This window comes from Homarus americanus, unplaced genomic scaffold, assembly GCF_018991925.1.
Source record: "Homarus americanus isolate GMGI-L3 unplaced genomic scaffold, GMGI_Hamer_2.0 scaffold6317, whole genome shotgun sequence".
NCBI lineage: Eukaryota > Metazoa > Arthropoda > Malacostraca > Decapoda > Nephropidae > Homarus > Homarus americanus.
Genome location: NW_024730668.1, coordinates 9,921,798 through 9,936,624, shown reverse-complemented (window position 1 = coordinate 9,936,624; position 14,827 = coordinate 9,921,798). Strand labels below are relative to the sequence as shown.

Here is a 14,827-nt window from a genome sequence, read left to right as displayed (position 1 = left end):
TCCTACCTCTCTGAGAAATGTTTGGGTGAAAACACTAGATTATAACGTATAATAATAAATAATACCTCAGACTAAAGTTAGGATAATATAATTGACATTTCTGGATTCCTTGCAGGTCAGGGAATATTTTGAATGTAAACTTAATATATTTTGCACAAAGGATAAAATATTTGCTTTGTGTATCCAAATTATTATATTAGATCTGAAATTTGTATGTCTAATGCAAAATCTATGATGTTTATATTTAAAATGATCATCATATTGTAAGAATTCCAGCAATGTAAATTATATTCTGGCCTGGTAATTTGTATGAATTTTATGAGCTAAAACAAATATCTTCAGTAAATAAACAAAGAAATATTCTTCAAGGACACTATCTGTCAATCAAAGTACCCCACCTTGCCTCCCCCCCCCCTCCTCACACTCACGCCAGCTGGGTCGGTTGGTCCCAACCCTCCCCCCCACCCCCACCTTCCCTCCCTACCAGAGAAATGTTTGGATGAAAACACTAGATTTTAACGTTTAGTAATAAATAATACCTCAGACTAAAGTTAGGATAATATAATTGACATTTCTGGATTCCTTGCAGGTCATGGAATATTTTGAATGTAAACTTCATATATTTTGCACAAACTATAAAATATTTGCTTTGTGTAAACCAAATTATTACATTAGATCTAAAATTTGTATGTCTAATGCAAAATCTATGATGTTTATATTTAAAATGATCATCATATTGTAAGAATTCCAGCAATGTAAATTATATTCTGGCCGGGTAATTTGTATGAATTTTATGAGCTAAATAAAAAAAAAATTATACTTCACAGCGTATATGAGTGAGTAGGTATGAGTAGATGCACCGCGGAAAGTGAAAGTAAGTGAAAGTCCGGTTCTGGCAAGGTACCGAGTAAATGAGAAATCAAATGAGAAATCGCGGAAAGTGAAACCGTGTTAAGCAACGTCCGGTTCTGACAAGGTACCGCGTAAATGAGAAATCGCGGAAAGTGAAACCGTGTAAAGCGGGGTAATACTGTACTTATTTCACTGTTACGTTTTTGTAGTTCATTACTCTTAGGTGAAGAAACAGAAACAAATTATGTGTGAAGATTATTCTTTTCATAAATAATGCTTTACTCGCCATAAGGTGGCTGCATCTGCCTGAACCGCGGGCCACATTAATAGAATTCCTCAATCACTCCGCAGGCCGCACAAAAACTTTGTCCGAGCCGCAGGATCGCCATGCCTGCTGTATAGGATTGTCCCAGCCTCAGAATGTTTAGACAGCCTTTCATTCACCCATACAGTGCAGTATAGGACTGTCCCAGCCTCAGAATGTTTAGACAGCCTTTCATTCACCCATACAGTGCAGTATAGGACTGTCCCAGCCTCAGAATGTTTAGGCAGCCTTTCATTCACCCATACAGTGCAGTATAGGACTGTCCCAGCCTCAGAATGTTTAGGCAGCCTTTCATTCACCCATACAGTGCAGTATAGGACTGTCCCAGCCTCAGAATGTTTAGGCAGCCTTTCATTCACCCATACAGTGCAGTATAGGACTGTCCCAGCCTTAGAATGTTTAGACAGCCTTTCATTCACCCATACAGTGCAGTATAGGACTGTCCCAGCCTCAGAATGTTTAGGCAGCCTTTCATTCACCCATACAGTGCAGTATAGGACTGTCCCAGCCTCAGAATGTTTAGGCAGCCTTTCATTCACCCATACAGTGCAGTATAGGACTGTCCCAGCCTTAGAATGTTTAGACAGCCTTTCATTCACCCATACAGTGCAGTATAGGACTGTCCCAGCCTCAGAATGTTTAGGCAGCCTTTCATTCACCCATACAGTGCAGTATAGGACTGTCCCAGCCTCAGAATGTTTAGACAGCCTTTCATTCACCCTTACAGTGCAGTATAGGACTGTCCCAGCCTTAGAATGTTTAGACAGCCTTTCATTCACCCATACAGTGCAGTATAGGACTGTCCCAGCCTTAGAATGTTTAGGCAGCCTTTCATTCACCCATACAGTGCAGTATAGGACTGTCCCAGCCTTAGAATGTTTAGGCAGCCTTTCATTCACCCATACAGTGCAGTATAGGACTGTCCCAGCCTTAGAATGTTTAGGCAGCCTTTCATTCACCCATACAGTGCAGTATAGGACTGTCCCAGCCTTAGAATGTTTAGACAGCCTTTCATTCACCCATACAGTGCAGTATAGGACTGTCCCAGCCTTAGAATGTTTAGGCAGCCTTTCATTCACCCATACAGTGCAGTATAGGACTGTCCCAGCCTTAGAATGTTTAGGCAGCCTTTCATTCACCCATACAGTGCAGTATAGGACTGTCCCAGCCTTAGAATGTTTAGGCAGCCTTTCATTCACCCATACAGTGCAGTATAGGACTGTCCCAGCCTTAGAATGTTTAGACAGCCTTTCATTCAACCATACAGTGCAGTATAGGACTGTCCCAGCCTTAGAATGCTGTTCTTCACTATGGACAAAAAACCTTTACCAGGGGGTATTACGCTATGATGTTGGGATTACAATCTTTAATCTCTCTTCTTCTTTTTTTTCATTTGTTAACTTGTAGTTTCACATGCATTAGTTGTAAAAAAACCTTAATATAGAACAGTACAGCCTTGTATTTATTTATCTTTTTTTCAGATAGCAGCATGAGGATGTAATACAATTTGGACAACTGGAGTGAGGATGGAGCAGTTGCTTTTGAGTGATGTGTTGGAGTGTTCAGTATGCTTGGAGCAACTTGATTCCACTTCTCGTGTCCTCCCGTGCCAGCATACATTTTGCCGCCGATGTCTCAATGATATTGTCCAGACTCATAAGGTAACTTGGTAAATACAGTTTTCTGTTGTGTAAGAAGTAGACATTAGACATGTTGCGCTTGCTCACTGAACCTCACAAATTTGACATCTTCACTGGTCTACCCTTAGAATATGAATTAGCTGAATGCACTTAATATTGATCAGATAACATGTTGTTACTGCAAAAGGAACCTAGCTGAGACATTAGAACCCAAATTCAAAACGCTGGTTTGAAACCGCATGAAGGCTTAAACCAAGGATTGAGCGAAGATTGTTGGTATTTAGAATGGTATTCAGCCAACATAAAGATTCAAACCAGGTTTGAGATCGGATTTGTTGATCCTTGAGTTAATCCAGCCTAGAGGCAGGTTTAGCGGTCGATTCGTCATTCAAGATAGCAAGTCAACATGAATTTTGACAGAGCGCGCTTTTCAGCGATACTGTGTAATTGGAAATTTTGTAGATAGAAGATTGATAGTAGATAGGTAGAATCCTCTTAATTTTTATGATGACATGCAATTCAGACAATGATGTAGGTTCAGCAAGGGAGATTTCCTTGATATTTTCTGTGATATGGAGCATCAACTTAACAGACTGGTTGGCTATGGTTCACCTCTACCTCCCATTCATCAACTTCAAGATTCTTCACAATGAATAGTTTCCAGGTAAGAAAGAGTCTGGTTAGTTATGGTAATGTGTTATAACACTTACGTGTTTAGGGTCCATGAAGATCAAGCAGGTAAATGTAAGGAATGCTGACACTTCTTTATTTTGAGTGTTTTTACTCAGAAAACTATTTTGTTGAATTTTCAATATACAGTACAGTAATAGTCTTCATTTACGCGGTCAATTGAACCCGTGGAGGTCCGCGTAAAACGAGAAACGTGTAAATGAAATAACAGAACATATGGGATTAATTGAAATAGAGACTGGGCCGACCCCCAAACTACACTTTTTCCGACACAATAGTACGTTGTAGTAAAAATAACATCTTAATTTTATGATGGTATGCACACACAATTAATATTTAAGAGAAATACAGTCGCCGGTTAATGTCCATTCAAATAATGAACTCAACTCCGCCCCCCCCCCCTTTTCCCACGCTCACTGGCTCTTCTCCCTCACTGAGAAATGTTTGGGTGAAAACACTAGGTTATTAGGTTTAGTAATAAATAATACCTCAGACTATGGTTAGGATAATTTAATTGACATTCCTGTATTCCTTGCAAGACTGCTAATAATTTGAATATAAACGTCTTATATTTTGCACAAAAGATAAAATTTTTGCTCTCTCTAATAAAATTCATAAATTAGATCTAAAATTTGTATGTCTAATGCAAATTTTAGCTTGTTTATATTCAAATTAATCACTTATCTTATAAGAATTCCAGCAATGTAAATTATATTCTGGCCGGATAATTTCTATGAATTTTATGAGCTAAAAACAAATATCTTCAGTAAATAAACAAATTATACTTCACCCAGACACAATACGTTATGTACGTTGTAGTAAAAATAACATCTTAATTTTATGATAGTATGCACACACAATTAATATTTAAGAGAAATATCAATAATATTAGGTTTTTTAACACTTACTTAGTAGAAGAGATGGCTGGGTACACGGGGATTGGGGTTGGTTTTGAGGCAGAGGGCAGATTATTGGCCCTCACCTGTATCACTATCCACCACAGAGGCTTGCAGGGCCTCTTTGTCAAACCCCTCAAAGTCCATATCCTCACTATCACTGACTTGGGCTGGCTGTGGTGGGTGGCGGGTGAAGAACTCGGTAATGTTTTGTTGACTGGGCGACCTTGTGCGCACCCTGCCCACTCCGCTTCCCGCGTAAATGATGGAATGAACCGTGTAAATAAAAATTTGTCAGTCTGGAAAGGTGCCGGGTAAATGACCAAACGCTTAAACCAAATCCGCGTAAATCGAGACTACAGTCATGCGCCGGTTAACGTCCTAGATACGTTCTAGGAAACGTGATGTTAACTGAAATGGACGTTGTCCAAAAGTACAGAAACCTATGGGATTTATTCTAATTGGTTCCAGGCACCCAACCCCAAGTTTCCCATTTTACGACCATTTAGACCTCAACAGATGTAGGTTAACATTACACCTGGAGGCAAATGCCTAAGGAAGGAAGGATATTCCTTTAACACATAATATCTGGCCAGTATGGGGAGGACCATCGTGTCTCCGTCAGGGGGTCGTGGAGTGGTGGTCCAGCAGGCATCACGGAAGTGTTGTTTTTTTTTTGGGGGGTATTTGGGATCGGACTTTGTTCGGTTGGACGCTAACCGGCGCATGACTGTATACTGTAATTGAATCAATGCTGAGTGCATTTTGATTTTAATTTATTAATAAAGGAAAGTCTTTTCTTAACATTACTAATGAGGGGAAATGTGGGGTTAAAAGAAAAGAAAGAAACCTAACGTAGAGCTTAGTCAGGTTACTATGCCCTGCATTGATTCATCTTGCTTTGGTTATGAATATTGACACCAGTCCCGGATTATATCTACAATTTGTATGTAATTATTCTTCCGCTATGAATTTCTTTGTTATCATATAACAACACAGCCACATTGTAACATAGTACAGTGGTCTCTCGGTTAATGAACACAATTCGTTCCACAGAGTCATCCGTTAACCAAAAATTTCGTTAACCAAATATTATTTCAATGGGATATTGGGTAATTGGTTCCAACTCTCAGAAAAGTACATACAAAGTATAAACAAAATGCAGTAAAGTACACTTACTTTGAGGTGTGTAAGGAATAATGTTGCTGGTTGATGATGATGATGGGAATTAGAAGTGGGGGTGGAGGAGGAGAAGGGAGAAGAGAAGCTTTTTAATGCTTCTTGGAAGGCGAGTCACCTTCCATAATAATGTCAGGAACCTCTGGACTGACTCAGTACATTGGTTCTAATGCCTTCTTCATTTTTCTTAATAATTTCCTGTTTCACTTGAATTTAAATCGCCTTTTTAGATTTCTTTGGACCAATGCTTGATTTCACCAATAAAATTTTAAGTGCACTAGCTGTAATTAAAGATTTTTTTATTTAAATCAACACTACAGTGCACTATATATTATCAATATGTTAACAAAATTTCAGAATGACCACTAATTTTAATGTAAAAACGTAAAAACACGATGTTTCCTCCACTGTAAACAAAGTTAAACAGAGACGCTTTGGCAGATGAGTCAAGCGGCTGATAGGCACTCAAAAAACTAGTTCCCTAGTTTAATATAAAAAATGCAAAAATTTTAAAGAGCACAACATTCTTGATATTTACTCCACTGGAAACGAATGTAAACATAGAACCGATTACTGTATTGGCGGACTAGCTGATCAGTTGATCAGTTGATGTGCACAACAAAATGTGTTTGTCGTAAGGATTTCGTTAATCGAAGTTTTGTTCGTTAATCGAACTGAAAATCCTTATGGGAGCTAATTCGTTAACCGTAATTTCATTAATAGAAACGTTCGTTAACCAAGGGACCACTGTACCATAAATCATTATAATTTGAAATTAATTTGATTATAATTACAGCAACAGCATTTACCAATTTCACTTTTCAAGCTAGATTATCTCCCACCAATCACATTTCAGGATGCAATCATTTTGCCAAATTCTAAAAGAGATATGCTAGGCCTCACCATTTCTTCTAATATGTCATGGAAGCCACACACCCACAACATTGCTAAAGCTACCTCCCGAAAGCTGGGAATGCTGTACAGATGCCGTAGCTACTTTAATACTAACTTGGAGTACTGCTCTCATATATGGGGTGGCGGCTCTTCTGCCCAACTGTTAGATAGGGTGGAATCAAAGGCATTTCATCTTATTAACTCTCCTCCTTTAGCTGATAAACTCTCTTCCCTTTCTCTTCACCGCAATGTTGTTTCACACTCTCTTTTACAGTTACTTTAACGGGCAGTGTTGGTGGATTTGGTATCCTGTGTACCGCCGGCAAGGCCATGGGCTCGTAACGCTTGTCTTGCCAGCAGTGCCCACCATTTTTCTGTGGATGTCGGTCACACTAGAATAACCCGTTATAGTACATCTTTCTTTCCTCACACAGCCAAACTGTGGAATGCTCTGCCTTCTTTTGTGTTTCCATACTCTTACAATCTGTCTCACTTTAAAAAGCTTGTTTTCCAGCATCGTTGTAGTATAGATTAATAGCCTTTTTCTCTTCTATTTTTAATGTATCTTTACTCATATTTTTTTGACCCCTAGGCCCCGTTGTGGGTCGGTGACCTGTGCCCAGGTGGGCTATTCACCTAAAAAACAAAAAGAAACTTATGACTTGTAAAGAGAGATTTCTCCTCCATAAAGTCATAGTTGTCGTCATAATCTTGTAAACATTACTCTCGATGGTGATTGGCTGTCGTAGTGGTATAAATGAAACGTGATTGGCTGGAAGTTCACTGTTTGAATCCTTGCTCCTTATTGAAGGAAATGTAACTGATTACCCGATCCAGGGTTCAAGTAGATGTTCTGAATATGGGTAATCCACGGCAGGAAATCTTGGATCGAGGAATCCCAATTTGCACGCCTGAGCCTAGCTCAAATCCCAGGCTCAAAATAACGTTCTGAATTCGGGCCTAACATTCTTGGAATTGGGAAGGCGCTTTCTTGCGAGGTGCTATGGGGTCTGGCCTGTTACTCACCTTACAGTGCTAGACTGCACCACACAAGAGATAATTGTATATACTATAATGAGTTAGAGCAAGTTTGCTAATTGAAATAAAAAGGTGGGGGTTGTTACATTAGCATTGTAAATATATTACCTAGAAACAGTTCTAGATGAGTAATCACGATAAAATAATTATGTAATATCTCCATTCGGTGGAATCCCTCAAACCCAGAACTCTCCAATAGCTTGAATTGAAATTTGCTCTGATTTTTTCTGGAAAATCCTCTCAATTCCAGGTTTGGGAACATATTTTGAGGTTGAAAATCGGGGACATTTTCTGAAAATTCCAGAAATTCTAGAATATCTCAACACATTTTTATTTCTGGGTCTGGGAATAAGTTTTAAGGGCATTCCAACCCATCTCCATATGCCAGGTGCGTGGGTGGCCTAGCTGCTTGGCTTGCTTAGTTCATATTCTGCTGCCATTGTAGAAGGTTTTTCCCTTGCTAGCTGCTGTTTTTGTGTAAATTTTGTGTTGTGCAGTGCTTTACATTATTGTACCAGAACAAAATCAGCAAAGAATTCAGTGTTAAATCAGTGTTAAGAATGTAAAAAAGTGATTACAGTTACGTATACCCGGTACAGTGGTCCCTCGGTTAACGAACACAATTCGTTCCAGAAATTCGTTCGTTAACCGAAAATTTCATTAACCGAAACCATTGTTTCAATGGGATTTTGGGTAATTGGTTCCAACTCACCGAAAATTACATACAAAGTAAAAAAAAAATGCAGTAAAGTACACTTAATTTGAGGTGTGTATGTAGAAGGCTCCTGGTTGATGATGGTGATGATGGGAATTAGAAGTGGGGGTGGATGAGAAGGGAGAAGAGAAGGAAGTGGGGGTGGAAGAGAAATCACCCCATGCTTCATGCCGTTACTTCACCCATAAAATTTAAGTTCACTAGATTTAATTCAAGATTACTTTCTTTAAATCAACACTGCACTGCACTATATATTGTAAATATGTTAAATAAATTTCAGAATGACCAATAATTGTACTGTAAAAATGTAAAAATACTCTGTGTTCAAGAGACCCACAAGCAAGATGTTTCCTCCACTGAACAGAGATACAAACTGAGGCCTTGGTGGGTGAGTGAAGTGGCTGATGGGTGCACCAAAAACTAGTTCCCTGTACTGCAATTGTGTTAAATAAGTGTTAAAATGAATAAAAATCTTAATATAAAACTTGGAAAATTATTGAATTGTACAACCTTTTTGATATTTACTCCAATTTTAACGAATGCAAGCCCTAGAACCGATTTCTGTATTGGCGGACTAATCTTCCAGCTGGTGAGCAAGACAAATCATGTTGAAACATTTTCGTAAGAATTTCGATAACCGAATTTGTGTTCGTTAACCGAAATGAAGATTCTTATGGAAGGTAATTCGTAAACCGAAATTTCGTTAACCGAGGTGTTTGTTAACCGAGGGAACACTGTACCATGGTTTATTCATTAATCATTTGTCTAAGTGTACAAGTAGCCAAATTGAGTCATCATATAATGCCTCAAATGTAGTAAATAACATTTTTAAGAAGGTATATTGATTGATTGATACGTTTATTGAGATACAAAAAACATTAATACGTCTCAAAGGGATGAAGTGACATAAGTCATCCCCACCCCAGTCCAGGAATGTCCCTCTCAGGACTCACATAAATCCCTCATATTTCATATACAGTTGTACCCCACTTAACGCGGTCAATTGAACCCAGAGGGTCCCTCGTTAAGTGAAATCCGCGTTAAGTGAACAACAGAACATATGGGATTAATTCCAATAGAAACCGGCCCGACCCCCAAACTCCACTTTTTGAAGGCACATACATATGTTGTAGTAAAAATAACATCTTAATTTTATGATGGTACATGCACACAATTAATACTTAAGAGAAATAGAGAAATACAGTCGCCAAGTTAATGTCCATTCAAATAATGGACTCAACTCTCTCACACTACACTGCCGGCTCTTCCCTCTCAGAGAAATTTTTGGGGGAAAACCACTAAATTTTAATAAATAATACCTCAAACTAAAGTTAGGATAATACAATTGACATTGCTGGATTCCTTGTAAGACCAGGAATATTTTGAATATAAATGTCATATATTTTGCACAAAAGATAACATAGTTACCTAGAGAAAAATGTTTATCTAAAAATTGTATGTTTAATGCAAAATATATGATGTTTATATTCAAAATGATCACCAAATTATAAGAATTCCAGCAATGTAAATTATATTCTGACCGGGTAATTTGTATGAATTTTATGAGCTAAAACACATATCTTTAGTTAATAAAAAAAAAAAATAATCTTCACGACACTATCTGTCAATCAAAGTACCCCACCTTGCCTCCCCCCCTCTTCCAACCGCGCGGTCAGTCCCAACCCTCCCCCCCACCCCCCACCAATCCTCCCTTCCAGAGTTTTTAACATTTAGTATTAAATAATACCTCAGATTAAAGTTAGGATAATATAATTGACATTGCTGGATTCCTTGTAAGACCAGGAATATTTTGAATATAAATGTCATATATTTTGCACAAAAGATAACATAGTTACCTAGAGAAAAATTTTTATCTAAAAATTGTATGTTTAATGCAAAATATATGATGTTATATTCAAAATGATCACCAAATTATAAGAATTCCAGCAATGTAAATTATATTCTGACCGGGTAATTTGTATGAATTTTATGAGCTAAAACAAATATCTTCAGTTAATAAAAAAAATAATAATTCTTCACAGGGTAACAGATGGTCGGTCGGTCCCTCCCACCCCCCCCACCCCCCACCAACCGTCCCAAGGAGATGTGTGGGATAACCACTAAATTTTAATAAATAATACCTCAAACTAAAGTTAGGATAATATAATTGACATTGCTGGTTTCCTTGTAAGACCAGGAATATTTTGAATATAAATGTCATATATTTTGCACAAAAGATAACATAGTTACCTAGAGAAAAAATTTTTATCTAAAATTTGTATGTTTAATGCAAAATATATGATGTTTATATTCAAAATGATCACCAAATTATAAGAATTCCAGCAATGTAAATTATATTCTGGCCGGGTAATTTGTATGAATTTTATGAGCTAAAACAGGCAGTCAGGCAGGGTGGCGGGTGGGGCAAATCTAAAAATAGCGTCTCAAGCCGGACACTCACCGCGTATATGTGGAAAAAATCCGTGTTAAGTGAAAGTTCAGCTCTGGCGAGGCACTGCGTATATGATAAAACGCGTTAAGTGAAACCGCGTTAGGCGGGGTAATACTGTAATCAGTTATAGTACATAGCTATATTCTAGATGCAAAATTTCTATATTTCTTTAATATTTCATCTATTGAAGGTATATTCATATCAGATACTATACAGTGTGTTATAATGACCGTGTTGTAAGCTGGTCAACTGAAAGCTCTCACAAGAATTCATCCTGAGTGAATACGTACCTTTCAATGCAGCTTATTCTTTTATTTCAAGTCATATTACAAATTACTTACAGTACAGGTTGACAACCCTTTATCCGAAATTCCAAAAACCGAAAAGCTCCAAAAAAAAACGAATTTTTTTTTGTGAGCAAAACTTTTTTTTTTTTTTTAATCAGGGATTAGTTCACCCGGGCATAGATCACTGACCCACATGGGGGCCTGGGGGGCGAAAATGTAATGGTAATAATCCACCAAATTCATAGTAAATAAAAATTTTAATAAAAATACACCAAAATAAAATAATAATGATAACAATAATAATAATAATAATAATAATAATAATAATAATAATAATAATAATAATAATATAATAATAATAAAATTTAATAATAAAATTAATAATAATAATAATAACAATAATTCTGTAATATAATAATAATAATAATAATAATAATAATAATAATAATAATAATAATAATAATAATAATAATAATACAGGTGTACCTCTCTAGTCCGGCAACCTCGGGACCTGACCGGTGCCGGACCATGGAAATTGCCGTGCCATGGAAGTTCACCCTTTTCCTGGATAGATAGTGACTTGTGCTTATGCTTGGAAGCACTAGCACCACTTTCTCTGCATCATGGTCTCTTTGACGATATATTGAAGGGTTAAATGTTGTATAGTAGCTTCTCAAATTTCGTGAGTTTTTAATTCTTAATGTATTTTATTGGAACACACAAAAAAATAAATAAATAAAAATTTTGATGGCGGAAACTTGAATTTCGACGGGTTTGAACGGCTCGCCAACGTGCAGACGACGGGCATCATCGTGTAAACAGCGTCATTTCTCTTATGTACAAAAGATTCATTATTGTTTATTTCTGAATGTCTTTTTTATTGAATTAATGTTAATATGTGCAAAATGAGCAATACAATTCATTAATAATACGTAGAATATTAAAACACGAGGAAATGAGACAGCATTGTTTTCGTTGATTACAAAACCAGTGATTGACTGGTTCTACATATAAAACTGAAGAAAATAAGACCTTGGTTGTAGCTGTAGTAAAATTAATATGGTTGTTTTAAGTAATGTTATTTAATGTTAATTAATGGAACAATAGAAGTAGCTAACGATAATGGTAAAGAAAAAAGAGAGATCGCGTATGTAAGTGCATGCGCACACATGAAAACATATCGTCATTACTTTACATAAGAATATGAAAGCAACACTTATTTACTGTTCATATATATTTTAATTAATGTTTCTGAATTTGTTTTTATTGATTTAATGTATGTGTGTGCAAAATTAACAATATAATTTATTAATAATACGTGGAATATTAGAGGAGACTAGACGGCTGCCGGCATTGTTTATGTAAAAGCTTACGAAACCATTGACTGATTGGTTCTACATATAAAACTGAAGAAAATAAGACCCTGATTTTAGCTGTAGTAAAATTAATGTAAAAAAATTAATATGGTTGTTTGAAGTACGTGTAATGTTATTTAGTGTTAATAAATGGAACAATATAAGTAGCTAACCATTAATGGTAAAACAAAAAGTGAGACTGCGCGTATGTAAGTGCGCACATGTGAAAACATATCGTCATTACTCTACATAAGAATATGAAAGCAACACTTATTTACTGCTCATATATATTGAAGGGTTAAATGTTGTACTCTGTATAGACAAGCAGAGAGAGAGAGAGCAGCCGAACTGCTGGATGTAAACAAACCTTAATTTCCCGCGGTTGTTTTTTTTTTTTTAAAATTCAGCATTTCAGTTGTTCTTCTGAGGAAGGCCACCCGTATATGTTTTTACCAGTATGTTTTATAAGGAATAAATCAATTAAGATATGCCAGGTTTCACCCTTCTTTACTTCCTTATCGATCCGGTCACGAAACCTAACCCAATGCTTCCAGTCCACTTGCCCGCTACCTAACGAGCTACATGTTGTCCAGAGGGCTGGTGGCAAGGACCCAGGAAATTGGAAGATTAGAGTGTTGTTATCCCTTAGACTTAGGTGACCAGAATCTGCAGCATATCGAGGAACACTAAAAAGTAGCAATGTATGGGGAAACAGGCCTCTCAGGGGTCACACCTACCCATGTTTTGCGGGCGTGGAGTTTAATAAGATTCTATTAGTTAAAGAGATCAAAAATAACGTGGAATTATGACAGCTCACTTTGAGATTCTTATTAAGCGGTAACGTTCACAAATATGCAACAGTAATTACACAGACTTTAAACAACTGTTACTCGTCACGGTTTGTTACACTACACACACTGTAAAAACATCAGACCATTATGCATCTGGCACAAAAAGCATACAAAATAAAAATAAAACATGTTACATCTAATGATAAACGGCAGCTAAAACCCAACCCATTATCAGACAACAGGCATAGGCAACAAAATACAAGAACTAATCACATAGAGAGAATAATAACAATAAAAAAACATAAAAATGTTATACAAAAACAAAAACCAAAAAATTTAATATAACAATACAAACCCAAAAACAGCTCTCATATCACAAGTCCAAAGAGGAGACTAACTCAAATGCCACTGACACCACTGAGATTTAACTTAGACTTCCCAAGCCAGGACAGATGAACAGACCCCACAAGTCGAAGGAAATGACATGCTTATCTTAAAACAAGAGACCATCCCTACTCACGAAAGGCAGCAACCCAATGATCCTTAACGAGCTGAGATTCATGAATACATGCAAACCCCCTAATGGTCCTGTGAGCACAGCCAAACTTAAACTATTTGTACTATGGCATTAGCCATATGAAAATCAGCGCCATTGTCTATGCCTGGCCCCAACCTAAAAGTCACAAACACAACCCTATATTAATCCACAACAAGCAAGCTAAACTTTACCGGCAAAACTTGAGAACTCAACCGTATCTTTACTCAACTAGCAAATAGATAACCCACGATGATTGCCAACCATCTTCCAATCTCTGTGCTCACCAAAAACTGACAATCCCCATCAAAAAATCAAAAGAAGGTTAACACAGATTACTCAGGTTACGTTAGCTAGACCTGAATCGCCAGCTTGTCCCAATTAAATCCAGTCCGCTCACATATTTATATTTGGCTTTTAAGTAACGAAAACCAAAACGGTAGTTCCTTGTTTATTATAGGTTGTATATATAACACCTGAGTATATATCAACCAGCAAGTCTCACTGTCCAGGAGGAATGAGAGCGACGGTATGATAAACGTTAGCCGTCTCATGACAGAGCAGTGAGATATAAGCTTAGGGCATCAAGAGCGCGCCACAGAAATGCTGAGCCATGTCCGCCTCCTAAGTTGCCGCCAACGCACAATCTCATGTCTTACCCACAGACAGGAAACAGGTGGGAATCCAACATACATCATATGCATTGACCCACTTACATAACACGTCTGTTGATGACAGGCTCATACATCATCCTCTGTCACCACCAGGATTCAGAGGCCTAAATAACCACAGCAGAAGACATCCTAGACAAACCCTAACCACAAGCAATAAAACAGATACAGTAGACACTTGGCCAAAATCACAGGAAGTATTCTCACTACAGGACCCAGACTTTGCAGTAATGGTTAGTATGTTAAACAATGTTGAATTTGATGATACTGCCCGCAATACAGAACAGGAACATTCCATTAGAATTAACAGAACAGAGGAACCGTAAGACTCAGCAAATCATGACAGGTAAAATAAGTTATTATCAAACCAGCAAAACGTCCTGAACATGCAAGGGCTACAGAATCCAACTCCTTAAAAACAACACGCCCCGGTGGTTTCAACTAACGACTGATTCTCCAAATCAGAACATGCCTCTAAATCTAACCTGAAAGAAAGGATACATTAAT

At 37.3% G+C, this 14,827-nt stretch overlaps 1 protein-coding gene across 1 annotated transcript in view; it reads left to right on the top strand.

Annotated features, from left to right (window-relative positions):
- Window positions 1–2,658: 2,658 nt before the first annotated feature.
- Window positions 2,659–14,827, top strand: part of LOC121867229 (E3 ubiquitin-protein ligase SH3RF3-like) — a gene marked incomplete in the record, with an annotated part of 60,677 nt that continues 48,508 nt past the window's right edge. The window contains 2 exon segments of the mRNA XM_042367079.1: window positions 2,659–2,838; window positions 3,410–3,481. Coding sequence (XP_042223013.1) covers window positions 2,704–2,838; window positions 3,410–3,481 — 207 coding nt within the window.